The sequence below is a fragment of the Pezoporus occidentalis genome, unplaced genomic scaffold (assembly GCF_034315485.1).
Source record: "Pezoporus occidentalis ecotype Australia unplaced genomic scaffold, CSIRO_AGI_Poc_V1 ctg194, whole genome shotgun sequence".
Lineage (NCBI taxonomy): Eukaryota > Metazoa > Chordata > Aves > Psittaciformes > Psittacidae > Pezoporus > Pezoporus occidentalis.
The window spans coordinates 1,601,884-1,628,040 of NW_026913791.1; the positions used below are offsets into that span (position 1 = coordinate 1,601,884).

At 61.3% G+C, this 26,157-nt stretch overlaps 1 protein-coding gene across 8 annotated transcripts; it reads right to left on the bottom strand.

The window, feature by feature from the left end:
* Nucleotides 1–1,000: 1,000 nt before the first annotated feature.
* SLC6A9 (solute carrier family 6 member 9) lies at nucleotides 1,001–19,251 on the bottom strand. 8 transcript variants are annotated; one of them, XM_062617300.1, is made up of 14 exons: nucleotides 19,036–19,251; nucleotides 15,099–15,224; nucleotides 7,065–7,221; nucleotides 6,785–6,916; nucleotides 5,500–5,746; nucleotides 5,288–5,420; nucleotides 4,929–5,063; nucleotides 4,752–4,855; nucleotides 4,437–4,674; nucleotides 4,152–4,286; nucleotides 3,738–3,837; nucleotides 3,413–3,513; nucleotides 3,029–3,199; nucleotides 1,001–2,820 (listed from the first exon to the last, which is right to left on the bottom strand). In XM_062617300.1, exons 2-14 carry the CDS (start codon nucleotides 15,126–15,128, stop codon nucleotides 2,608–2,610), a joined length of 1,896 nt encoding a protein of 631 aa, XP_062473284.1. In that variant the 5' UTR covers nucleotides 15,129–15,224; nucleotides 19,036–19,251; the 3' UTR covers nucleotides 1,001–2,607. The 8 variants fall into 8 exon arrangements, with proteins under 8 accessions (XP_062473284.1, XP_062473285.1, XP_062473286.1 ...); XM_062617301.1 differs by lacking the exon at nucleotides 19,036–19,251 and adding an exon at nucleotides 17,564–17,703; XM_062617302.1 differs by lacking the exon at nucleotides 19,036–19,251 and adding an exon at nucleotides 16,692–16,818.
* Between the last annotated feature and the right edge of the window lie 6,906 nt (nucleotides 19,252–26,157).

Genomic DNA, 26,157 nt, shown 5'->3' on the forward strand with positions numbered 1-26,157 from the left:
GGCCAGGGGCTGGCAGCCATATCCCATCCCCTCGCCCCCAAGGCAGATGCTGTGTGCATGCAGCCCCTGCCTGCACCTGCCCTCCCCACTTGGGGGGTGGGAATGGGGCTCATTTCAACCCCTCTTGGTGTGGGCTGGCACCAGGAGGGGCTCGCCCTGCAGAAGCAAGTGTCCCACAGGCAGTTTGGAGACTATTGGAGTCTCCCCCTTTTCTGGCTTCCCCCTTCCTTGGGGCAGGGGGGCTGCAGGCAGGAGAGGTCGGGGCCATGCAGGGCAGGTGCCCTGTGCCCCTCCATGGGACTGAGAGCCCCAGCAGCCCCCCACACCCCGCGGTGGGCCGGGAGCAGCGGGGCTGGGAGCGGGGCAGCACGCCAGGGCAGGGGGGCACCGGCGACTTTTGTACATTTGAATGTCTGACCCTTTTTTTCAGCGTACGTTGAATGCAGCGTTCGGTCGCAGAGACCGGGGGTTTTGTATTTAATAAAAGTTTGAAAAGTTCGTGGGGTTTGTGGAGCTGGGCTGGGGGGAATCACCACGAGATGGGGCGGGTCCTGCATCCAGTGGGATGTGGAGAGGGGAACAGCACTGCCTGCTACCTACAGGGGGCTGGCAGAGCCCACCACCACACACACACCATGGGGACCTCCCCAGCTTGCCCAGCAATGGGAGCTCCTGCCCTATAAGGTGCCCAGCCCCAGCTAGGGTGAAGTACCCAGGCCACGTGGGCAAAACTGGCTGTCTTCACTGTGCCATGGACAAGTGCTCCCCTGCACCTGGGCGGACAATGCTCTCCCCTAGCAAGGACAAGCCCCCTGTCCCCATCCACTGCCCTATCTCCAGGTGGTTTTGGAGACCCAAGTGGGACAAGGAAGCATTTCCCTGCTGAGTACCAGAGCTAGGCATCAAGGGGAAAAGGCTGCACCCATGGGACATCATCCCCCACTCTCCCCCCAACTACCTCCCCAGCCTCCCCAAAGAAGGTCACATCAGGACACCATTTGGAATATAAATCTCATTAAAATCTAGGATACTTTAGAACTCTACACCGGGAGATACACTGGCACAGGCAGCGCTGCCCAGGGACGCGCGCATTATTGCTAACAATTAGAGGTGAAGAGTAGCGGCGTGACACGTGGGGCAGGGCATGGGCACCATGCAGGAAACTGTGCCCCTCGCCGCGGCACGGTGGGGGTCTCAGGACGGGGAACGGGGGGAGCTGGAACATCCTGCCGGGGCTCAGCACCCGCCGCCTGCCGCCTCCCACCACCGTGCCGAGCCACGCCGTGTCCCTGTGCCAGCCTTGGGGCTGTGGCATGGGGAGCGCAGGGAGCTGGCTGGGAGGGGAACAGTGGGGTGGGAAGGGTCTCACCCACCCACCCTGGATTGAGAGCTCCAGGCCCTTTGGCTGGAGCTGGAAGACAGATTTAAAACCGCCCGGCCTTTGCCAGTGCATCCTGCTCCACTAATACTGGTTGGGGACAGTGTCCCCAGATGGCTCGGAGTGAGCGGGCTGGTGCAGCCCTTCACATCTCTGCTGGTACCTCTTGCTAGCAGCAGCTGAGGGAGGGGGGGATCGGTCCATTTTGCTCCCCCTTAGCACCATGGAAGGCCCCCCCTGCCCATACCAAGGCTGCTAGGGAGAGCTGGACCCTGGTCCTGCCCCATCACCCCCCAAACAGGCTTAAGTACTCGCCAGCCTCCTGCCCCACCATGGGGCAGGCAGCAGCATCAGGCTGTGCCCATACTGCTTATGGCTACGCCAGCTTTGCTGGTGATGCCTGGCCACCCAGATGGGCACCCACAGCCTCCCAGAGGGGCCACAGGGTGGAGGGGTGCACGGTGGGGGCACATACCAGCTCACCACCTGCACAGCCCTGGGTACCGTGCGTATGTGCGTGCCCACATAGGCCACATGCATGCCCTTAATCTGTCGGTGAGGGACACACGCGTGCACGCGTGTGCACTAAGTGCTTGTTTCTTGTGCCATAAGATCTTGCTGCCCATGCAGGCAGCGTGCTTGTTCCCATCTCCCTGTGCTAGCTCTGTGCCTGGCACCATCCCTGGGCATGGCCACCAGTGGGACCCTGAAGGCTTTGAGCCACAGTGGGTGCCCACCCGGGCTGGGGGGTCCTGCAGTGCCAACCCCACCACAGTGCCCCTGTGCACACACACTTGGGGTGGCCATGGGCAGTCTCAGCGTGGTCCTACCCCACTCCCTCCCCATGGCTAGGCCAGGAGGATGCCCCACAGCGGGGCATCTGGCTGCAGGGGGGCTGGGAGCCATGGGACATCCTGCTCCCCCATCCTGTGCCTCCCCCTCCCCGAGCAGGACCCCTGCAAAGTGCCTCTGCCTCCCGGCCCTCCCAGGGCTGTGCCCCCTCCTCTCTTGTCCCAGCGTCGCGCACAAAGGTTACCGTAAACATGAGGGTTAACAAACGCCACGGGGGGGTCGGGGTAGTTAACCGGTGAGGAGGTGGGGGGGCCTCGGGGATGGGTGCTGAGAGCCCCCCGTGGTCCGGTGCGGCCCGGAGCCAGGCTCCGCCAGCGGAAGGTGCGAAAGTGTCACCGCGCAGGAGGGGTTAGAGGGGGTGCGGGGATGGTGGGGGGTCACAGTCTGGAGTCCTGGCTGTGGGCTGAGCCGTTGCTGCCCTGCACGGGGGACGCAGCCTCCACTTCACTCCGGCTCTTCTCCGGCTGCAGGGGCTGCACCTCCAAGTGGGACTCAGTGGAGGGGCTGAACGCTGGGGCGTAGCGGCCGCTGCGGTGCTCTGCCAGCGCCGGGCCCCAGTCCTTACTTGCCTTGGTGGCATTTTTCAAGCGCTAGAGAGAAAAGGAGAGCAAGGGGACATGGTTAGCACCCACCATGCTCCCCTGCCCTGCCCTGCACTCCCAGGGAAGCCTCAAGATCGGATACCCCATGGATGCCGCCTTCTCATAGCCACTGTGGGTGTGTAGGCAAGTGAAGGACAGGCTTACAGGCAGTCCCGTGTGGGACATGGACAAGGGGGTCTACACCCTAGTCACCTACCTCCAGCAGTGTGTCCCCCTCAGAGCAGCACACTTTGTATATGGCATAGATGGGGATGCAGATGACAGAGGAAAGTGCCATGAGGAAGCCGATGCTGATGGCCCAGGTGGGGTAGATGTAGTCGTTGTAGGAGATGGGCCGGTACTGGATCACTGTGAAGACCAGGATGAACTGGGGAGGGACAGGCAGGATCAGCCAGTGGGGAGCACCCAGCCTGCTCTGTGTCCCCCCAGTCACCCTGCTCTGCATCCCCCCAGTCACCCTGCTCTGCCCCATCCCCCACTGCTCTCCTGCAGCCCAGCACCCTCCACCCCAGCAGGCTGCTCAGGTGGGCTCTTTGCCTCCTCCTTCCATGGCCCCAGGCCCCATAGTCACAATGCTCACAAAGATGATGGCAGGTGAGATGAAGCGCCAGCAGATCTGGAAGAAGAGTGGCGGTGGGAAGCCCAGCATCATCTCAATGTCCTTGAAGTAGTTGCGATGCCCTGGGGGGGGAAACGAACCCATCAGCCCCAGTGTGAGACGGATGGGAGCCTGTTGGGACCCCCACCATTGCCCATTGTCTGCTCCAGATCTCAGCGAGTGGGACCCATCAGGCTGCTCAGGTCACACCTGATTGGCCAACAGCCTTGCCAGCTAGCACGCAGCAGACCACCGATTGGGTAGATATCAGAACACCCCCTTCCCCATTGGCTGACTGTCCACCTACCGTAGATGTACATGATGGCCACACACATGATGCAGGAGATGACGACTAGGGAGAAGCTGGCGGCATAGTTATCCATCAGCAGGAGCCAGTAGATGCCCGCCTGTGAGAGGGACCCATTTAGCACAGCTGCCCCAGCGGGTACCACTGCTGTTGGCATGGCAACAGCACAGCCATGCTGCCAGTGTTGTGATGGCAATGCACAGCCGAGGTACACCCACAGACATTGGCATGGCAACACGCAATGCCAGGATCAGCATGGCGACGCTTAGTCTGGATACTATCACCACTGTTGGCATGGCAACACCAGGCCTTAGGTGTCACTACCACCAGGGTGGTCATGGCAACAGTTTTTAGTGTCAGCTGACAATCACCATGGCAACAGCACCCCACCACCACAGCCCCATGGTCACCTACCTGTGTGGTGAGTGGAACACCCAGCAGGAAGCCCGCCACGGCTACCCCCAGCGTCACAAAAGTCTTCCTGCGGATGATCCACTCGTTGCCCACCTCATCCACAATGGCCGTAACCAGTGTCTCCAGCAGGCAGAACTGCACGTGGGGCAGAGAGGGCAGTATGTCACCACCATGTCCCACCATGCCACCACCATGTTCCACCTTGCCACCACCATGTCCCACCTTGCCACCACCATGTAACACCTTGCCATCCTGTCCCAGTACACTGGCCCCAACATGACCTACCTGTGTCCCCAGCCCCAGGAGGATGAGCATGAAGAAGAAGAGGATGGACCAGAGGGGTGAGATTGGGAGCAAGGTGAGGGCTTCCGGGTAGGCAACAAAGGCCAAGCCAGGGCCATGGTCGGCCACCTTGGAGACATCCACGCCCAGGTGGTTGGCCATGAAGCCCAAGATGGAGAAGATGACGAAGCCGGCGTAGACACTGGTGGCACAGTTGGTGATGCTGATGATGATGCTGTCCCTGTGGGGAGAGGTCTGGGCTGGTGACAGGTCCAACAGACAGCAGCAGGGTTGGTGGAGCCATTGTTGGGCACTCACCGGTAGCAGTTGTTGTGGAACTTGTTGTAGGAGGCCATGGTGATGAGCCCACCCCAGGCACAGCCCAGTGAGTAGAAGATCTGCGAAGCTGCATCACCCCACACCTGCAGCAGTGGGGTGGTCAGTGCTGTGTCCCCATTCCCCCCTGTCCACCCGCCACCCCTCATCCCTGCTCACCTTGGCATCAAGGATCTTGTCCCACTGGGGCGTCAGGTAGTACATGATGCCAGTGAGGGCCCCCTCCAGCGTGATGCCACGCACGAAGAGGATGGTGAGCACCACGTAGGGGAAGGTGGCCGTGAAGTACACCACCTGCGGAGCAGCACCTCAGGGAGCAGGGCCATGGGAAAGGCATGTGGCCTGGGACATCCCACCCCAGGCTAGGATGGGGCTACGGTCAGGGAAGGTGGCACTATGGACGCAACAGGAGCTACATTCCCTATAGGGATGTGGATGTGCCTAGAGGGGGAATGGCCACCTACAGAGGGGGCATGTCCACACCAGGGATGGGGCTGGGAGGGAGAACATACGGGTACCTTCCCTGAGGACTTGACACCCTTGATGAGGCAGAGGAAGACGACAACCCAGGAGACACCGAGGCAGCCCAGGAGGGGCAGCCGCACCTCGCCCAGGTTCCCAATGTCATCAGACAGGTCCAGCACATACTTCCTGCATGGGGGGCAGCGGGTGTCAGCACGGCCCCACCATCACCATCACCTCCCGCATCCCTTGTCCCCATGCCCGGTACCTCCAGTACTCCTCACTGGGGCTGGTGCGCTTCTGGGTGGCGTTGAGGGTGAGGTTGAAGGCAGCACGGCTGGAGAGGTTCCCATCCAGCACCCCCACACAGTCAGGCGTGTTCCAGGCGTTGCTGCAGTACGTCCAGGGCAGCACACGCGTCATGGACACAAAGAAGTAGTAGAAGGCAATACAGATCACCACGTTGTAGTAGATCCCGATGTACGTGGACACCACCATCATCCCGTAGCCCACGCCTGGGAACAGCACCGGGGAGGGGTGAGCGGCATGGTGCGGCATGGCGCGCAGCACAGGGGGTTGTGGTGTGGTGGGGAGGGCAGCATGCGGCGCCAGCGGCAGCTTGCAGCCATGCTGAGGCTTGGGTCTGTCTGTGGCACTGGGGTGGGGAGCACTGTGCATGGGTTCCTGTACTTTCAAGCAAGCCTGGTGGTGCTGTGTCCCCTGGAACGTGTGGCAATGCGCAAGGGATGCATGGACTACAAAGCTGCAGGAAAACCTTTGGGGTCTGAAGCATTAGAGAACCACTGGGTGGGGGTCTCTCCTGGCTATGGTGTCTTTAGGGATTCAGCTACCTGGTGGCATGTGACAAGGGCCACACAAGCACAGGGAAATGCACATAGGAGGGTGGGCTGCCCACAGTCAAACGTGACATGTGGTCACGTCACCCATCAGGTAGCGTGCAGGGTGCACCAGGGGAGCCAGCAGCATGGGAGCACACTGGTGAGCCAGCAGGGTTCAGCCGTGGCAGGGCAAGTTCTGAGCACGGCCAGCACCCACACATGTGGGCACAGCACCCACTGCCTATGGTGCAGGGAGAGGACTGCGGGAGTGTGCCCACACCTGGAGGGGCCATGGGGACTTGCAGTGTGTTCAGGGGACCAGAGTGGCCTCTGCAGCAGCGATGCGCTGGGGACACGTGTGGCATGTGCAGGGATGTGTGTGTAATGCCTGCAGCGGATGCCAGCGCAGGGCTGGGATATGCACAGGAGATGCATCGCGTGCGCAGGGATGTGTGTAACGCGTGCAGGGAACGCTAGGCGGGCTGCATATGCAGGGCAGTGTGGCCCAGGCTGGATGTGTGTATGGAGGACCCATGCCATGCATGCAGTGATTGCATGTGCAAGGTGCAAGACACAGGAGCCTGTGTGGGGCCGTGTGGTGTGCCAGAGGTGTGTGGGCAGGAGACACGTGGGGTGCATGGTGGGACGTGACGAGGACTGTGCCAGCAGACATCCCATGCTGGCATGTGCTGGTGGGGATGGGCAGCTCCTTACCTTTGAACATGGGGCTGACCCTCCAGACCCCGAGGCAGCCCTGGCTGGCAAACTGCCCGAAGGAGAGCTCCATGAAGAAGAGGGGGATACCACAAAACACCAGCATGATGAAGTAGGGGAACATGAAGGCACCTGGTGGGCAGGAACCAAGGGGTGAGAGTGTGCAATGCCCTTGGGCACAACTGTGCACCCTGCAAAACCCCAGCAAGCCTGGGGCTGGCAAGCACCGCACGGGACCCCCACCCTGAGGCACCCCACTCCCCAGCCCCCCAACACCCACCTCCCCCATTGCGGTAGCAGAGGTATGGGAAGCGCCAGACGTTGCCCAGCCCCACGGCATAGCCCACACTGGTCAGCACAAACTCGATCTGGTTGCCCCAGTTGCCACGCTTGACGCTCTTGTCCTGCTTGCCTCGCTCCCCAGGCACGGCGCCGTTCTGTGGAGAGACGTTGTGGGGTGTGTTAACCATGGACCGCGCTGCCAGCCCCATCGGAGGGGTGACGGACACCAAGCAGGGCTGGGTGGTCCCCAGCATCATTCCAAATCCCCCCCTCATGCCAGCCCCCCCTCCAACCATGCACAAGCAGTGCCAAGGAGGGGGAGGGCAGTGGTGGTGCCCCCCCCTCCAATGAATAGCTCTGCCTGGAGCCCGGCTGCAGCGAAGGAAGAGCCTGAAACTCATACAAAGCAGGTCCGGGCGCCCAAGCACAAAGGGGCCTCTGTTCTCACACCCCCCCTCCCCGTGCCCAGCAAGAGAGGTCCTGCTGGGTGGCCACTGCCCATGGCTGGGAGGGGAGAATGGTGGGACCCCCAGGGGGAAGCAGGGCCTCCCTTCAAAGGGGAGTGGGGTGCAGTGATTAGAGCAGGTGGGGGCCTGGGTGCCACCCCAGGAAGGGCACCCTGCAGCAGATGGGGTCCTGCCCAGCAAGGCACCACACTTGGGGCAGCACAGGGGGGTCCCATGCAGGTGGGTCCCCTTGGAGAGGCAGCCCCACCATTCAGCCATTACTCACTGTAGGGGATGGAGGGGAGACAGAGAAGGGCAAGAAAGGGCGCTTTGTGCAGGCTGCCACACAATGCGAACTCTCACTGCGGACAACAACAACAACAGGGATGAGCACCCATCACCGGGTGGACCCGTCCCAGCACAGCCCTGTGCTCACATTAATGTTCTTCCCGGATGCTGCTCAGCTCTGGCAGGTTGTGCTGAGGGCAGATGTCATTTTTGGGTGCTGCAGGTACTCCAAGCCCTCCCTTACCCACCTGGGGGCCAGGTGATAGATGCATGGGATGAGGGTGCTCACAGCCCCACAGCACCCATAACACTACAGGAGCTGCATGGGGTGCCACAACCCTAGGAGCATGCCAGTGCCAGTCTCCCCCCCATGGACACCCCAATGTGTGCCCCCCATGACGGCCGACGCCGGCAGCGAGCGGGCCACAAATGGGAGCCGTCACCTCGGATCTGCTCATGCCGGCGGGGCGCAGGCAGCAGGCGCGGTGCACCTAACCGTATCATTTGATTAGGGCCGGCACAGCCAGGACGTGATGCCCGGCGACTCCGGCACAGCGCTGCCAAACAAAGCCATCTGCTGCGAGCAGGGCCCGCACGCGCCAGGGGCCATGGGGGGCTGCTGGGGCTCACGGATGGGGGAGAAGGGCAATGGGGGGATTGGTGAGCACTTCGGGCCAGGCTTATGGGGTGATGTTGGCTGAGCCAAGGCATCAGGGTGAAAATGGCAGACCCCATGGTAAAGACTCCATCAGAGAAGAGCTTACAGCAACCCCCAGTGCTAGGGGGGACCCCCCTCTCCAGGGAAGACTCTTATTATGGGGTGCCAAGGGGTTGCCAGGGTAGGGGGATAGAACACTGGCACTGTCCCCATGCCTGGGCACACTGCCCGCTTGAGCAGGCTGATCCGATCGGGAAGCTGCTGATTAAGCTGCTCGCACTAATGAGGCTCCTAATGAGCAGCACAGCCAGCAGGAGGGGGGCAACACTCCAGCCTCCCTGGCACAGGGTCTTGGGGGGACAACACAACTGCATGGCCCTGGCTCAGCTCAGAGCTCTGGAGGCCAAAGGAGACCACATTCCTGTCCCAAAGCTGAAAGGCCACCCCTCTGCTCAGGTAATGCTGGCATGGCTTCACCCCCATGCCCAATGGGGCACCCCAGCTTTGAGCCGCCTGGCACCAGTGAAGTGAGAATGCCAAGCCTCTGTTCTTTCCCTCCCCACTTTTCCATTCCTGCAGCACAGGGCTTAGGCGTGCTTGTCCCCAATAAGGGGCAGCCACATGTGTGCCCATGCGTGCACAAGCACACACACGTGCGCAAATGCTTGCGTGTTTCACCCATCAGCTTGCTCCCACTCCCCCCCCTCCCCAAATCTGGGAAGGTCGCCTTGCCCTTTACACTCATTAACCACCCTTCCAACCCCACATGGTAAAAGAGGGGGGACACAGAGAACCCAGGCATCTGGGAAGATAAGACACCCCTCTTCCCATTATAGGAATGGGACAGAGATGGGCTGCAAAGGGGGAATTGCTCCACAGCAAGAATGCAGACTCGAGGTTGGAATGATGCTCCCAGACCCCAAATTTTCCATATATGTGCTACAAAAGATACCTGGCTTGGGTGAAAACATTGGGGCAGGGGGGGAAGAAGCACTCCTCAAACACCCCACATATCCCCCAAGGGGGCAGAGGGGCAGCAGAGGCACACGAGGGGTGCCCAGACATCCCCTTCCTCCCCTTTCCCCAGGGACCAGCCCCCTCACAAACCATGGCCAAGGCCTCCCCAGACCAGCAAAGTGGGTATCATCCATCACACTGCCTGGCACCAGAGCCTTTCTCATGCTAAGCAGCATCTCCTCACACAATGACAGCTTGGCTGGGGTGCCCGGATGCCCCCCACTTCCCAAAGGGGCCTTGATTTATGGCTGGGAAGCTCATGGCAGTGGTGGAATCCATGCTGGGGATGTCTCCATGGGAGGCATGTCCAGCATGGTCCCCTGCTTTTTCCCCCCACTCAAACTGCCCCCACAGAGGTACCTCAGCCCAACAGAAGCACTCCATGGGGCATCAGCCTTACCCAGCCCCCCTGAACAAGTGAGCGACCCTCAGCCTCCTAAGAGGGTGCTGGGGCTGCTCCTACAATACCAATGCAGAGTTCATCAGCCCTGATGTCATCAGCCTGATGTCACTGCGCATTGCCATGGTGATGGTGAAAAAGTTGTGCCTGAGTGAAGCAGAGGCTACCGGAAGATATAAATAGATGCTAAATATGTCTTTTGGTAAAACAGCACCTCTTCCAGGACAGCAAAGTGGGGTGCAAGATGCCTGGGACATTGGAATCCCAGCCTGGGGCAGGGGTTCTCAGAGACAGAGGGATGGAGTGACTTGGATAGGGCTGTCCCATTTGTCCTCACTGGCTGTCCATGGATCCTGGGTACTTGCGGGGGAGATACCCCTAGTCAGGTCCTGCACTCCTTGTCCCTGCCACATGCGTAATGAACTCACATTGACATCTTAGCTCTGCTAGCTCCACCGGCCCATCCTAGCCAACCCTGTGGTCTCCCAGTGGTGCCCGGCCCCCTGTTTCCCCTGCCCTGGTGCAACAGATGCATGACATGGGGCCTGGACACCCAGAACAGCCCAGGCAGTGGGAGCATCAGCTGTGGATGCCAGGATGGGCAAAGGCAAGAGGGACACTCCCAGAGCCAGGGGGCTGCAGTGCTGAGGGACTTGTCCAAATCCCACCAAATCCCAGGAGCCTTCAGCAGTGCTACACAGCCCCGACCACCCCCTTGCAAGGGAGGCTGCCCAGCCCCATGGACAGCCCTGAGCATGCCCTGCCAGCCACCCACAGCAGCACAAGCCCAGCCCTGGGGGGCCATGGCAGGTCAGGGCAAGCTTTGACATTGCTCACTAATGCCCATGAAACCAGGGGATAAGGGAGAGGATGGAAGATGGAACTTCACTGCTCCTGCAGCACTGAGCAAGGGAAAGGGCTGCTGTGCCTCTCTTGTAATCAGTTGGTTCCAGAGTTAATGAACGCACAACTGTCAGACAATCTCTTCTTGCTCCCAGCGCAGCTGAGGCCACGGAGGGGCTTGGTGCCACACTGCGTCCTCCCTCCCCAAGCACCACCCCACATCCCTGGTTGTGGGGCTTAGAGGTGCCTCTTCAGCGTCCCACAGCACAAAGCTGCAGCTCAGCCCTGCAGATCCACCACCCGGGAACCAGCACAAAGGGGCTTGGAGAGCCACGGCCATGCGGGAGCAGTGCTGGAAGAGCCACCATCCACCTTACTCTGCCCCATTAGACCCTGCTCTCACCTCCCCACTGACCTGCTGAGGGGGCCTGCGGGGGCCCAGCTGCCCGTGGCCGCTATCCGGGGGGCCAGGCTGCCCAGCTCCGTGAGTCCTCAGCTTCATTGGCACCTCGGGCTCCGGCGCAGCAGCCGCCCGCCTCCCCCCGCCCGCCGCTCCAGCACTTGGCACTGCTCCCTGCTCTCCTCCCGGCCAGGCTCAGCCCCTCGCTGCCCGTCCTATGCAGCACCAGCACCCGCCTGCCCCACACCGCAGGGACCCCGTGCCTCAGTTCTGCCCCCACCACGAGCCATGTCCCTGCAAGCCGGGTTCCCCCCCAGCAGGCGCGGGCAGGACAGGCAGCACAGCAGGCTGAGCCCCGTCCCGTTTAATGAGCCCTCATTAGTGGAATCCAGCTGCTTACAGCCCCGCACGCTCCAACAGGCACCGCTGCCCTCCCTGCGGGCACTGCTGCCCGGCTGGCTGGGGCCAGGACCTGTGTTTGGAGTGCAGCAGAGGACCGTGTCCCACTCAGAGGCCCCCTGTCCCCATGCTCAAACACCTCCAGCCCCACACGTGTTCCTGTCATTATGCCCATCAGCTATGCAGCCGTCCAGCCCTGCATGCTCAAGGGCTGTGGAGACCAGGCATGGCCCCACTTGGGGACAGGGACACAGGGACAAGCCTGCTTGATGGCACATCCCCAGCCTGGTGCCACTCTACCTCACTCTGACATCACACCACTGGCACCATCATGGGTTCTGTATGGCAACCCTTGCAAGGTCACTGCCCTGCGGGGGACCATCTGGCTGGAGAAGGGCTGCGCCATGACCCCCCTGCTCCCCAGGCACCCCGCAGCCTCCCTACTCGCCCTCTTGCCAGCGCAAGGTGGGAACATGGTGGGGTGCTGTGTCCCATGGGAGGGTGGGCACAGGGTGTGCCCCCAGCCAGGCTCGGGGTACCCCAGCTGCTCCTAGCCCTGTGTCCCGGCTGGGGAGCACAGCCAAGATACCATTGAGGCATGATGGTGCACTGAGGGCGGGGGGACAGCCCAGCGCTTTCGGGCAGCCATCTGGGGTCCGGGCAGCAGCGGCTGCGGGCACGCACATGAACAGCACACGTGTGCATAGCGGGCTCTTAGCTCCCTGCACGCCAGCACCCAGCGCTTGTCCCTGTCCCCTCTTGCGCTGGCCACCCAGGAGCTTGGGACATGCATTACCCATCGGATAGCAGCACCCAACTGCGCCCTATCCATGGGATGCATGCAAGCCCAGAATCCCCCCATGCTGTGCCAGGCCCAGTGATCCCAGCATAGCCCTGCCAGTCATATCCCATATACAGCCAAGCACCTCTTGAGCTTTGGACACCCCACAAGGTGCCCACAGGAGCATCCCTCCATCCAAACCCTCCATGGGCTTGGCAGCATCACTTTGCCTAGGCCACCTGCACACAGCATGAGTGCATCATGGTAGGACCCACCACCCCATCCCAGAGATGCCAGGCCCTGTGTCAGCCCATGGAGCACAGTGCTGCTCCCCTGGCAGACAAAGGGAACTGCCAGCCCCACAGGGACATATTGCTGGAAACAAAGGTCCCACAGTAGGAATCTCACCTTCCCTGGCACCCAGGCCCCTACCCTGGCTAAACTACAGAGGCGGGGGCAATGGGTGCATCAGGAATGGCCATGAGTCTTCCGGCCCTCATCATCCCATCCCCAAGCAGGGCTGCAGGTGTCTCAGGCAGGGACATGCCCCAGTGCCACCATCCCCATGCTGGGAGCTTCCTGCTGGGGCTGCCTTTCTCCGGCCCCATTCTCCCGGGGCAGACATGATTCTCCTGGGGCATTCAGGCAGAAAAATCCCCCGCCAGCCCCCCCATCACTGCCCCTTGGTATTCCGGGAAGGGCTCCCAGAGCCAAGAGCCATTTCCACAGCTCCACTGGCTACCATGCCCAAGGCCGCTGGCTGGTGGCACTGCACTGTTGGGGGTGTCTGGGACAGGCACCCCAGGTCTTAACCCCAGCAGTGTGGTGGGAGCAGTGACCCAGTGCTTGCCAAGGAACAGCAGGAGGGCACTGCCTGCCCTCCTGCCTGCTGTTTTGGAGTGAGTAAACTTCGCAGAGGCATCCACAAAACACGGAGCCTGCCAAAGCAGGATGCAGGGACACAGCACCCTCAACACATCCAGACCAATTGGAGGGCTCAGGCCTCAACACACAGGTGAGGAAATAGGCACAGCAGCACATCACCTTGCTGCTGCCTCCATCACCCCATTCCCTACCCAGGCAGGGCACAGTGGGCACCCTGAGCCCCATCACAAACCCAGGGGCTGCACATATATCCCTGGACATTGGTTGCACTGGCTGGGCTGGGAGCAGAGGTGGCAGGAGCTGCAACTGCAGGCAGGGATGAGAGGACAGGCAGGGATGAGAGGACAGGCAGGGATGAGAGGACAGGCAGGGATGAGAGGACAGGCAGGGACTGTGCTTTACAAGGTGACTGGCAGGGCCCTGGAGGCAGGCCAAGGAGATTAGCTCCATAACCCAGGTGGCTTGGCAGCCAGCACCATCCTGCCACAACTACTCCCAAGGCTCACGGTGCAGGGATGCTCTAGGAGTGGGGATGCTCTGGGAGAAGGGATGCTCTCACAGGGAACCCATCAGGTACTTCTGAGAAGCGAGTGCTCCCATGCCTGACTCCCTGCTGTGGGTGCCAGGCTCAGCCCTCACCCCAGTGCTATGCCAGCTGCTCCAGCCAGGGCAAGAGCACACAGCAAGAACACAGAGCCATGGCAAGCACCCCATGCATTCAGGAGCACCGTGACACCTCCATTCAAACACGGATACATCCTTAGCATCTCCCTGTCCCCAGACAAGGGCTTCTCCTGGAGAAGCCAGGATGGGTGCTGGGCTCCCCACTGCAGGCACAGACAGTGGGGCCATGCTGGGACATGCAAGCAGAGGAGCTGCACACACACGAACGAGCTGGAAGTGCCTGCTGGAGCACGCTGCTCCCCTGGCTCTTGGCTTCCCAGGAAAGTCCTGGCTCCCAGCCCTCTGGCTGGAGCATGCAGCTATTTCAGGAAGCCCCCCGGGAAGGGGAGGGCGCAGCAATAATGTCAGCCCCAATGTTCAGCTCCCATCCATTGGGAAAAAGGGAAGAGTCAAGCACAGCCTGGGTTCACCTGCCCGGCACAGTGCAGCAGCCTGGCATGGGAACCTGATCTCAGGGCTCCCAAACACCTCGCTGCACAGCAGAGCTGCCACAAGCATGGGGCTATTGCAGCCCTCCAACAAGGACACACACCAGGAACATTCCGCATCCACCCAGGCACTGAAGACATCCCTGGTGTAGGCAAGCGCAGGGCAGTGCACAGCATCCCGCAACACACCACTTGTGAGGAGGGAAGATCAGGCACCACACCGGTGCCTGGAAAAACATAGCTCTGCCCAAACACCACAGAAGCACAGAAACAACTAGGTTGGGAAAGACCTTTAAGATCAAGTCCAACCATTATCCCATGACTTCCAAGACCACCACAAAACCATGTCACTATCCTACCAGCCCAATTCAGGAGAGCCTGCCGGGTGTATGCAGAGGGGAAGCAGCTCCACACCGTGCCCCTATGTGAACATCCAGCACAAAGGGGCACCCACACCCTTTAAGGGAGCAGGCAGAGGAGCCGCCCGGACAGGGCTTTGCTCCTGGGGAGCTGGGGCAGGTGATAAGGCAAGGCAGAGAGCCTGGGATGGGTGATAGCATCTCCAGGAATGGCGAGACACCGCACCCGAGGAGCGTGCAGGCAGCATGCTCCGGGCAAGCAACAGCCAGTGTCTGCCCCACAGTCATTGTGCTGGGAAGCACCATGGGTGCACAACCATGGCCAGGGATTCCGAGGGAGCACCAAGCCTTAGAGGAGCCCTGGTGTCCTGCTCCCTATGCTGAGTGCTCCAGGTACACGAGGCAGTGGCCCATGCCAGCCCGCTCCCCACACCCTGCACTTACCAGCAGCCCCTCGCTGCACTTATCGGCCATCCCTGGAGGCTGGAGCTGGGTCCCTCGCCTGCCCGCCCTCCGTCGCGCTGGCTGTGGCACCAACACCGGTGCACTTCAATCCACCGACAGAGCAAGCTGGGCAGAGAGGAGAGACACCAAGAGAGACGTGACTGGTGGGGTGGGCACGTCCCTCCCCGGGCCTCCCCCTCCCTTCAGGAACCAGGGGGCTGTGCCAGGCGGGTCACTCCCCTGCGCCAGCCTGCAGGGCTAGTGGAAAACACAGAGCCCAGGGATGGATGGGCTGGCGGCAGGGTCTCTTCCTGCTGGCTCCCACCTCCTCCAGCACCTCCGAACCCCAGCACCCAGACAAGCGAGCAGCGGCTCCTAGGTGTTTCCCAAGAAGCAGTTAAAGATTTACCAGGTGTGGACAGACGACCTTGTGGGCTGCTGTCCTCCCAAAGGGTGGGCTTTGGGGGCTGCAGGCAGGAGCAGGGGACCCCTGAGCTCTCCCCCCAGCGAGAGCTCAATCCGAAGTGGCTGCAGCACACAGCAGCGCTGGCACTGGGCGCTGAGCAGGGCTCAGCTGCCTCACAGGACACAGATGGGAAACGATTGCCTTCTGCCCCGGTGCATCGCATGCACGTGTGGCGGAGGGGGGCCGAGCTGCTGGGCTCTGCTGGGCACCAGGTGCTGCTGGACAGGGTGCAGGCAGTTGCCTGAACTGCCTGCCCCAGACTGGGGCTGCTGGGGGCCCCAGTGGAGCACTGGGACCTGACCTCACCAGAGGAACAGTTGCTTTTGCAAAACACCAGTGTGATTGTCCATGTAGCAGATTCCCACCTTTGGTGCGCTTGCTGGTCAGGGGAGGACCCCAACCCCTGCCAATGGTCCCAAACTACCACCACCACCAGTGGCCAAGCACCTCAGCCCTGTCCCCAGGCTGTCATGGGTCTGGAGCGATCAGCAAAGGGGCACAAAGCCCTTAAGCGCTGGGGAAGGGAGCATGGGTGGTGGAGATAAAGGGCAGAAAACCAGGGGATGTAGGGCGAGCCCCCAGCCCTGGCCACAGCCCCTCCAGCTCAGGCAGGCTGCCTCTAGCAGATACCACATCCCATCACCAAAGCTCTCCCTGGGAGAAGAAATGTCATCAGTGCCACAAGTCCAGCTCCTTGCATGGCACAGAGACCTCTCAGAGGTGGGAAGCACAGGGTCAGTGGACGGACCTCCCCCCTTTCACACGCTTATTGCCAGCCAGCCAAAGCTGCCTGTCCTGCAGCCCTGAATTCAGCCTGGGACTCATCCTGCATTCGTGAGGGTACAGCACCCGAGGGGCTGCCTCACCACTCCCCCCCGGGGGTCTGCCAAACACTGATAAGACTGCCTGCCTTCATGCACACCGCTGGCTTTGGCTCCCAGCCTGGCAAGGAGGCAAGATCCCAGCCAGGTGCGAGGTGGCAACGGGATGGATACAGGGATGCCGGAGGCTGCGGCATCCCCATGGAGAGGCAGGCAGGGATTGGGATGCAATGCACTGGTGCTACGAGGCAGCTCTCCCGGAGCTGTGGGATGCCATGACAGCTCGGAGGGCAGGGCGGCTCGTACGTAGAGACGGGACCGGTGGTACCCTGAAGTCGGGACACCTAGACACCAACCGGGACTCCCGGACAGCGTGTCATACCTCGGCGGGGGAGGCAGCACCAGGGGAAGGCCACGGATGCTCGGCCGCAGGATGGAAATCCCGTCCCCGTCCCCTCCCACCCAGCGGGCGGCTCGGGGCCGCCGGTGCAGCTGCTGCCACCTGCGAGGCCATTTCCTTTGCCAGCATCCGCCGGGCCCGCTGCAGCCGGTACCCACGGGAGGCGGGCAGCGGGACGGCCTGCCGCCGCCCTGCCCTGCCCTTCCCCCCCAACCCGGGAGGCGGCTCCGGCGGCAGCCCCGCGGGCAGCGCCTGCCGCGACGCGCCCGCCGCCCGGCACCCCACCGCCGCCGCCGCCCGGTGCAGCACGGCGGCGGGGGGGCCCGGTTACATCAGCCGCCACGTGGTGGCTGCTCCGCCGCCCCGCCCCGGCACATGCCCGTGGAAAATTACCGCCAGCCCCCCCGCCCCGACACCGGGCCGGGCCTCGCCGGTCCCCGCTGCCCCCCTGGTGCAGCGGCAGGCGGCCCCGCTCTGCGCGCCGCGCCCCTGCGCTCCCCCGGTACCGCGCCGCCGTGCCGGGAGAGCAACAGATGCGGAACCGCCCCGCATCCCGCTCCCGCCACCGTCCCGGCGGGTGGCCTCTGCCGGTGCCGTGCCCGGTGTTACTACCGGTGTCGCCGGCTCCGCCGATGCGGAGCACCTCGCTGCCCCCGTCCTCTGCCGTTTAGTCCAGTCCCTCCCGTTCCCCTCACCGGTAGCCTCCCGCCCCGCAGATGCTCCCGCGGCTGCCGGCCTGGCCGAGCACCCGGTGCCGGCGAAGGTGCGCACCCCTTACCGTGCCCATGCCTCCCCCCGGCCACCACCGCCGCGCCTGGCGGGCCCACGGGTGCGCCGCTCCACCGCACCCGATCCAGTACCGGTGCCGTAGCAGGCCCAGAGCCGCCACCGCCGCCGGTGCTGCCGACTTAATGAAAGTTTGGAGGTCGATGGGGGCTGGCACCGCCTCTCGCCCCCGCCGCCGCGCTCCGCCCCCCGCGCCGCCGCGCTCCCCAGCGCCCAGCTCCGGTACCGGCACCCGCATCCGCATCGGGGTGTGGGCACCGCGGGGTGTGAGAGAGGGTATGGAACGCTTGGGCACACGGGGTACACATGGTGCGCGCAGTGCACATGGTGCACATACACTCGCATGGGCACACAGGTACCCACGGCACACACAGGCACACACGGGTGCAACTGCACACACAGGTATATGGCACCCATGGGCACACAGGCACACTGTGCCCTTGGCACACTTGGGTATACACATGGCATTCTTGGCACACATGGGCACTCGCAGCACACATGCAGCCCACAGGCGCATGGACGCCCAGGGGTACATGCAGGCTTGCACAGGCACATGGTGTATATGAATATATATATAGGACATATGGTCACACACAGGCTGCTATAAGGCACACATGCAACTGCACATATATGTTTGCCCAAGCACACACAGAGGAACATGTGCACACAGCATGTACAGGCTCACTCTATCAGGGCACCCAGGCAGGGGATGGCCACAGGCTCCGACCAGGACGCATACAGTTAATGTGACCATTGTACATGTATGTACACATGTGTATACATGCAAATCTGTACATGTCTATGCATGCAAATCTGTACATGTATAACTATATGTTTAGGTGTGTGTGTATGTGTGTGTACACTTGTAAGTGTACATGTCTATATCTATATGCTTACATATGGATGTGGCCATCTACATGTGTGTGCAAATCTCCATTCCTCTTTGTGTGTATATACACATATGGATATGTATACACACGTGAACATGAGTGTACCCAGGAGTGGATGCATGTACTGATACACACATACCCATAAACACACGAGTGCATGTGTGTGTCCCCATGTGCATGTGTGCACATGCGTGTGCACATGCGTGTGCGCCTGTCACGCCCCTGCGGCCCAGGCCAGATGTTTCCAGTAACACATGACGGGTGCGCCGGGGGCCGCCCCTCGCCTGGCCCCTCGCCGAGGCCTCCCCTCCCTCCCCCTCCTGCTGGGCTTCCCGCATGCCGGGGCGAGTGCCTGCACCCCGGCACCCTAAGCCCTGGATCCTGCCCAGCCCCAGAGCCTCAGGGCGGCTGTGGGTGCAGTGGGGGAACCTGGGTGCCCCACAGCCCAAGCGCTTCAAGCGCGCCAACAGCACAGCCCTTCCCACATCCCATCGGGTGCCCTCTGGTCCTTTCTCTCTCCACAGCGCTGCACCCCATCCCATCCTGACCCCTCCGCTTGGGGAGCAGCCCTTACCTGTGTCTCCATGGATCCCCGTTGTCCCTGGGGGGTTGCTGCCTGGTTTAAGGAAATCCGCAGCAGCCGATGGGGTGAGGGAGGTGGGGGAGCGATGGGGTGAGTGACTCAGGGGTGTCTGGCCACCTACTGCAGGCCAAGCCGCCCAGGGTGCTGGGTGGCTGGATGGGAGACCGTGCCAGTGCACTCACGCGCTGACACTGCTTTTGTTTTGAAAGTAAAACCAGAGTCGGGGCTCCCACAGCGGGAAGGGGAAGGCAGCAGCGAAACCAGAGGGTGCTCAGGTCCTCCCACTCCCTCCCAGCACCCGCGCGTGGCTGCTTGGCACCACGAGCCGGGGTTGCTGGCTAGCACCCTCACTCTTGGCTGCACGTGGCCTCACACCCCTCCCTGCAGCCCAAATCTGGCACCAAGCACCTGAATGCAGCATCCCACACCCAGCATCCCAAATCCAGCATCCCACGCCCAGTACCCTGCATCAGAGCCAGAACCCGGCTGCAACCCGCGCCCCTGCCCCAGGGTCTAGGCTTTGGAGAGGAGCTGCCAGCTGCAGAATTGCAGACTTGACCCCAAGGGATGGATTTCTGTGGGAGAAACTCATGCTCTCAAACCTCCTCCTCAGGGTCTCGCTCTCTTTCTGTGCATCTCATCTGTGTGCTTTCCCATGTCTCGACTTAAGGAAACAGGAGGAGAGGCCCTGCAGCTCCCAGAAGGTCAGCGAGGGGCTGCTCCTGCCCCTGTGCAGCCTCTGGGATGCTGCAGTGTCCTTGCAGCACTCTCCACCCGAGTATAAACGCCTCCTCCCCAGGATCCTGGGTGCTTTGTGCACCCATGGCTTTGGCCATGGGCCTGCAGTGCCAGTCAGGACTCCCCTGAGCCTCCTGGTGCCCAGAGCCACCACAGTGGCAGAGGCCAAACGTGTTCCGTGGGGTGGGAGGCTGCAGTGCCAAAGGGATGTGGGAAGCTCCAGCCTGTGCTCATGCCCCCTTCACCTATTTCTCCCTATCTGTCAGCAATCATCCCTCACTCCCCGCTTTGGGACATCAGCTCTCACCATTCCTCTTCTAGGCTGGCAGATGTGACAGCATCCCCCAAGTCCCTGTAGGGTGGTGGGAGTGATGCCAGAGGACCCCTTCCCCGCTGCCGTTCAAATCTGTGGGGCTGGTGGATTTCACTCCTGCTGTCAGGTGCAGTGACCTCACGGTGGCTGGGGCATCTCTGTGGGAGACATCTCTGTGGGCAGCACAGCCTCACCTCGCCCATCTTCATGGGTGCTGTTGCCTGGGAAACTGGGCAAATGCGGGCAGGGATCCAGAGGAGTGAAGGGTGGGGAGGAAATGCCAGCTCCAGCACCTGAGAGAGGCCGGGGCTGGCCGAAATGCCAGCCATCCCTGGAAATTTCCCATGCACCAGTCCTTTGGCACTGGGCCACGATGATCCCTGAGTGCTTGGAGTCCTAGCATGGTCCAGAACTTGTCCTTGAGTACGTGGGTGCACCAAGTGCAGTAGGATTTAATGCTGTCCTCCCCAGTCTTTGGCATGGTGGCGTCACCAAAATCAACTTTTCTCTTAAACCAGCTTCTCAGCAGCACCTCCCAGCACCACAGGCTGCCTGGGCAGCAGCAGAGACTGGGGTCCGTGTGCCCTGAGGTGACCCTATTCCTGGTCCCCAGCTTCCCACCTGAGCACTGGAGCCTGGAGAGGGAGCGAGCTGGCAGGGGACACCCTCTGCCACCAGAAGTTAGAAGTGGGTTAGATGTCCCCACACAGACAGGATGTGACACTCTGGGTACAGCACAGGAAGGATGCCACAAGAGGAGCAGGGGAAGCTCCAGAGAAGGGTCATCAGCCTGTGTTTTACCTTTTGAGTTTTCCTTTTTTTATCTTTTTTTTATCTCCCCACCATGTCTTCCCCATCCTGACCATCACTCAAGGAGAGTTACTGGTTTATGACAGCGTGTCTTTTCCTGCCCCATGGCTCCCCTGATGGTATCAGAGTTCTTGGAAAGCCCCCAGACTTGTCCCTGATTTGGCAGCAGTTTGAAACCACCTTATGAGAGCCACCTCACTTCCCATCAAAGACGTTCTCGTTGCCATAGGGCAGTGCCGTACTCCTGCTCCGGCACTCCGCTGCATCCCAGGACCTCGGTCCCTGCCGTGCCAAGGGCTGCCCCTCACCCAGCTCTGTGCTCAGCCACCTCCCCTGGGTCCTGCTGTGCCCTGCCTGGGGCTTTGCCAGCAGCTCACACCCTCCAGCTCCAGGTTTCGGCTGAATGCCACAGCCTGGGTGACCGCCAGGGCAGGCAAGTGGCGTCAGGGATGGGAGGAGATGCTGCAGGCATCATTGCTCCTGGCCACAGGGAGCTGTGTCCCCAGCAACCACAGCTCCTGGGGACTTTCCATTCGGGTGCCTGCTAGTGACCTCGGGAAAGTCCCTCGTGGAGGATCCGTCTGGCCTGGAGGAAGCCAGGGCACAGAACAAGGGCTCCATTGCCAGGAGCTCACACTTTGGCTGCAGGTCCCGAAGCTGTTGTTCCTTCCTCTACCCCAGTCCCACCTGACTGAGAGGCACAGAGCCGTCCGGATGGGTCCATTATCATCACCTACATCAGCTCTGCACTGAGATACTTCATCAATGCTGTGGGGAACAGCGGGGTGCTAGGGACTTCATGGGAAGCGTGTGCACCTCCCCTGATGCTGCGCAGGCAGCACCCAGGTCCCTGCCCCAGCGCAGGTTCAGTGCTGCAGAGATGATGACAGCTGGGGTGCCTTGGGCTGCCCAAAATAGTCTTCCCTGCTCCCCCCCTGCCTGGCCGCTGGGAGCTATCCCATGTCAGCGCCCCGCGGACCTGGAGCAGCTGGAGGCAGCTGCTGCAGCGCACAGCCCACCGACCAGAGGCTGCTCCACTGAGCACCCCACGCTGGGACAAGTATCATCCCAAGGACTGTTTGCTCTGAGCACTGCTCTGCACGGGTGCACCCATGGATGCTCTGCCCAAGGAGGGTGTGTGGCTGCAGCCCTGAGGCTCTGCAAACCCACCTTTGCTCCCAAACAGGGGTAGCTGGTGCTTAGTTGCTGGGCAGGACTCACAGTGCTGCTACCAGCTCCTGTTGCAAGTTGGCAGCCAGCCACAAGCCACAGGGTTCTCCCTCATCCTCATCCCCACCAAGCCATACAGAGGGACCAGGCTGACTTCTGTCTGCCACCGCGTCCCTCTTCCCAGCCTGGGCAGCTGGCTCTTGGGCCCTGGTAAAAGGATGTGGTGTTGCTGCCCTGCCTGGGGCCGGTGCTGCATCCCTGGGGAGCAATGGGCAGGAAGGCAGCCTGAAGTAAATCACGCCTTGCTGCTGCGGCCAGGCTGGGCAGCGTCCCTAGAGTGCAGGGTTGTGGCACTCCTACAGAGAGCATACAGGGGAGAGGGACAAGGGACAACAGCTGCACCAGCCTGGCAAAGCAGCAGCCGGCACTTGCCCCACGTATGATGTTTGCTGATGTAGGTCTCTGGGGACACCAAGCCATTAATGCTTCCTTGAGGGCAGCAATGAGGATGAGGTGCTGGCCACCCAGCTCACCCCACAGCCCTCTATCCTGCATGACACAGGGCTTTCGGTTCCCCTCGATGGTGTAACCATCCATGCAGAAGTGTCCCCTCACCCATCCTCCACCACCACATCATGCCTCTGACCTCTGCTAAAATTCCCTGTGGGGAATTCAGCCACGTGTCCCCTGGGCTGTTCGGGGGGGGGGGGAAATGCACAGTGACAGCATGGGGCTGGGAAACAGCACGGCTCCCTGCAGCTCTGACTGCACCGCTACAGCCAGAGTGTTGCTGTGATCCTGGCCAGGAGGCACCAAAGAGTTAGTGACCCACATTACAGCAAGCTTGAGCAGGCCCGGACCTGTGCTGTGGGCATCCCTTGGCTGTGGGGTGAGCTCAGCCAGGGTAGAAACCAGGCTGTAATAGAGGAGTCTGCAGGGAGCTCACACCTGATGTCTTCATCTAAAAGATCAGCAAGAGGTTCTCATGTAAGCAATTTCATTTTTGGCAGTCAATATAATGAATAGAGCTGTTTTCTTCTGAGAAAAAAAAAACTCTGTAACAGCTCAAATGACTAAAATGGGATAACCCTTTTCACTGGCAAGGTCTGCAGGCTGGTGGCTTGGAGGTCTGTTCAGTGGTGTGCAGCTCAAGGTTCATGTATTTGAAAGGGTCTAAGGTTATCTCTAGTAGTGTCTCTATAGTGTGAGCTCTATTAAAGAGCATTTTAACTGGTACTTGAAGAGTCAGAGTCTTTCTCACTGGGATCATGACAAACCCGCACCTCCTGATGCAAAACAAACACCAGCTGCATTTGGAGTGGGGGTCCCAGAGTGGGAAGGGGCAGCTGGAGGGACCTTATGGTTGAAGTCCACGGACCTCACGATGGGTAAAATTCCTGGGGCTGGTAGAGATGGATGGGTGCTATGGCTGATGCCTGCAGACACAGAGAGATGTGAATGCTGGGAACCCCCTAAGAATCGGGGTTCTCCCAGCACAGGTCCAAGGGATGGAGGCAGGGGTACTGCATGGACACAGCTCAGGAAGGACTCAATTGTGACTGGGAGGGGGGCCACTCCTCTGCCATTTCACCCTTAACAGGGGAGATTGAGGTTAGATATAAGGAAGAAATTCTTTACTGTGAGGGTGGTGAGGCACTGGAAAAGGTAGTTCCAGTGTAAATGCTCCATCCCTGGCAGCGTTCAAGACGAGGCTGGACAAGGTTTGGAGCAGCCTGGTCTAGTGGAAGGTGTCCCTGCCCGTGGCAGGGGGTTGGAACTGGATGATCTTAAGGTCCTTTCCAACCCAAACCATTCTGTGACCTGCAGCTTGCACCCTTTTGAGCAGGGGACCCCGGCGGGGGACCCGGTGGATGCTGAGGACCCACAGTCTCATCTCATGGGCAGAAGGGGCCGGAGGGGAGCTGCCGGCCTGAGCCGGGGGTAGGAGGAGAAGGAAGAGGAAGAGGAGGATGTGGGCCGGGTGCCAGAGTATCCCCCGCAGCCGGGAGGGCTGGGAAGGGGCCGGGCTCCCTCTGCGGACCGCTGCCGCTCACTGCAGCCGCGGGCAAAGCAGCCGCGCCGGCTCCTGCGGCACCCTCTGGGGTCCGGTTCCCCGCGGGCAGTGAGGACAGCCAGGCCTGGGTCCCCTGCGCTGCTGCTGCTGGCAGGGACAAGGTCTGCCTCCTCTTGGGGTGCCCCCCACTCGGTGTGTGCCAGTGGTCACCTGCAGCCCGGCACACACTGTCACCAGAACAGCTCTGGTGTCCCTGGGGAGAGCTTGCAGGAATCCCTTCGGAGTCGCTGACAGCAGATAAAATCCAGGTATCTCTGCCCTGTGCTGCTTGAGGGTGTCCCCGACCTGGAAACAGGCTCTGAAATGCCTGGGGGACAGGCAGCTTGTGGGCATGGGCAGGCTCTACCATGCAGAGCTGCCAGCCCTGGGGCACACACCACGGCCAGCCCTGCCATGAGGCTTTGCAGCTCCTAGTGTGACTTGTCAGCAGCAAGGGAAGAATGGGAACAGAGGGGACAGCTGCAAAAGGCTGGGAGGGATGGCCCAGGACAAGGGAGCACCTGGGTGCATGGCCCCCATGGGGTGGGATGCTGGGGTGATGGGCATGCAAATCCTGTTCAGGCTGGCCAGGCCTGAGCTCCGTGCTGCTCAGATATGTGTCATTTAGGACTTTTTAGGCAGGGATTTTAGGGCAAGCTGGAGGTGAAAGGCCCGGTGTCAGAGTCAGATGAAGCACAGCACATTTATGGGAGGACATAGGGCTGTCTTAGCTGTCAAGAGCAATCACAGACTGGTGGGCTTCATGTCTGCCCTGGAATAATAGGGGAAACCATGATGGGGTCTAATTAATAGAGGCCAAACAGGTAGGGATCCTAACACACACTGCCTTTGCCTCAGGTAAACTTGACCTTGACTGTCCAAACGTATCGGGTCTCTCTCCAAGACAAGTAATTCACTTGATAAAGACGCCGAGCAGACCAGCAGTGGGGTAGGATGAGCACAGTGGCACGTCCACACAGCACAGGGCTGCAAGTGCTGAGGGATGCTCAGGCGAGTGTCTGTGCACCTTACAGAGGATTCACATGGGACACCCAGGCCTGTGGGTGCCTGGGGCTGCTCTGCAGTTCACCACGGGGGCAGGGGCAATGCCAAACGTCTGCTGATGAAACTGCAGGTCCAGCTCTGCAGATGATGCTGTAGCGATGATACAGCACACATGGAGCATCCGGGAAGCGTGGGGATAAAATGCCGCATTTCACCCAAAGCTGGGTGGAGGGGAAGGAGCGGGCCGCGGGCCTGGCTGCCAGGGGAGAGCGCTGCCTTGGGGCTGAGGAGCACAAACCCCGGAGCTCCCGGAGCTCCTGGGCTGCGGGTGCCGCGCTGCCGGCAGAGGGAGGCAGACACTGCGGCGGAGAGTGGGGACCGGCCGGGACAGCACGGCAGGGAGCAGAGGGACAGCGGGAGAGGGGGACAGGTGAACGGGGGAAGAGTGGGACAGTGAGACAGGGGGACAGGGAAACAGAGGGACAGGAGGGTAGACGGGACAGAGGGACAGCGAGACAGAGGGACAGCAGGACAAGGGGACAGCAGGACAGGGGGACGGTGCAGCAGTGGGTCAGAGGGACAGGAGGACAGGACAGCGGGACAGAGGCCAAAGCCTGTGGAGCTGGTATGGCTCAGCATGCCCCACAGCCCCGGGACTGCTCCAAGCCCAGCCGCAACTGAGCTCTGAGCTGTAATTTTGGGATGTAGCCCTAAAGTGGTTTCTGATCCCACAAGCAGCCCTGCATAGCACTGAGTACTGGGATGGGAAGGTGTCAGCTTGGCCTGGGGTGGTTTTGGGTCAGGGGAGGTGTGGAGCTGCCCTGGTGACACCAGTGTCCTCACTGCATGCGCACGAAGCCTGTGCTATCATCCCCAGCAACCCTGTTCTTCTGGGTGGCAAGCTCATCCTGCCCCCATGAGAAGTGCCACCTTCCCCTGTGGGACCCCACAGTGGGTGCTGGTCCTGGGGGTGCCTGCGCTGGTGCACACTGGTGCCACTGTCATACGCACTGCCTGCTCTGAC

Coding starts and splice junctions, on each gene's coding strand:
- SLC6A9 (XM_062617298.1), bottom strand. CDS start 11,220: ATGAAGCTGAGGACTCACGGAGCTGGGCAGCCTGGCCCCCCGGATAGC. Junction 5,747..6,784: donor GGTCAGCCCCATGTTCAAAG/GTAAGGAGCTGC, acceptor TGCTGTTCCCAG/GCGTGGGCTACGGGATGATG. Junction 3,838..4,151: donor GTGTTCCACTCACCACACAG/GTAGGTGACCAT, acceptor TCCCTCTCACAG/GCGGGCATCTACTGGCTCCT.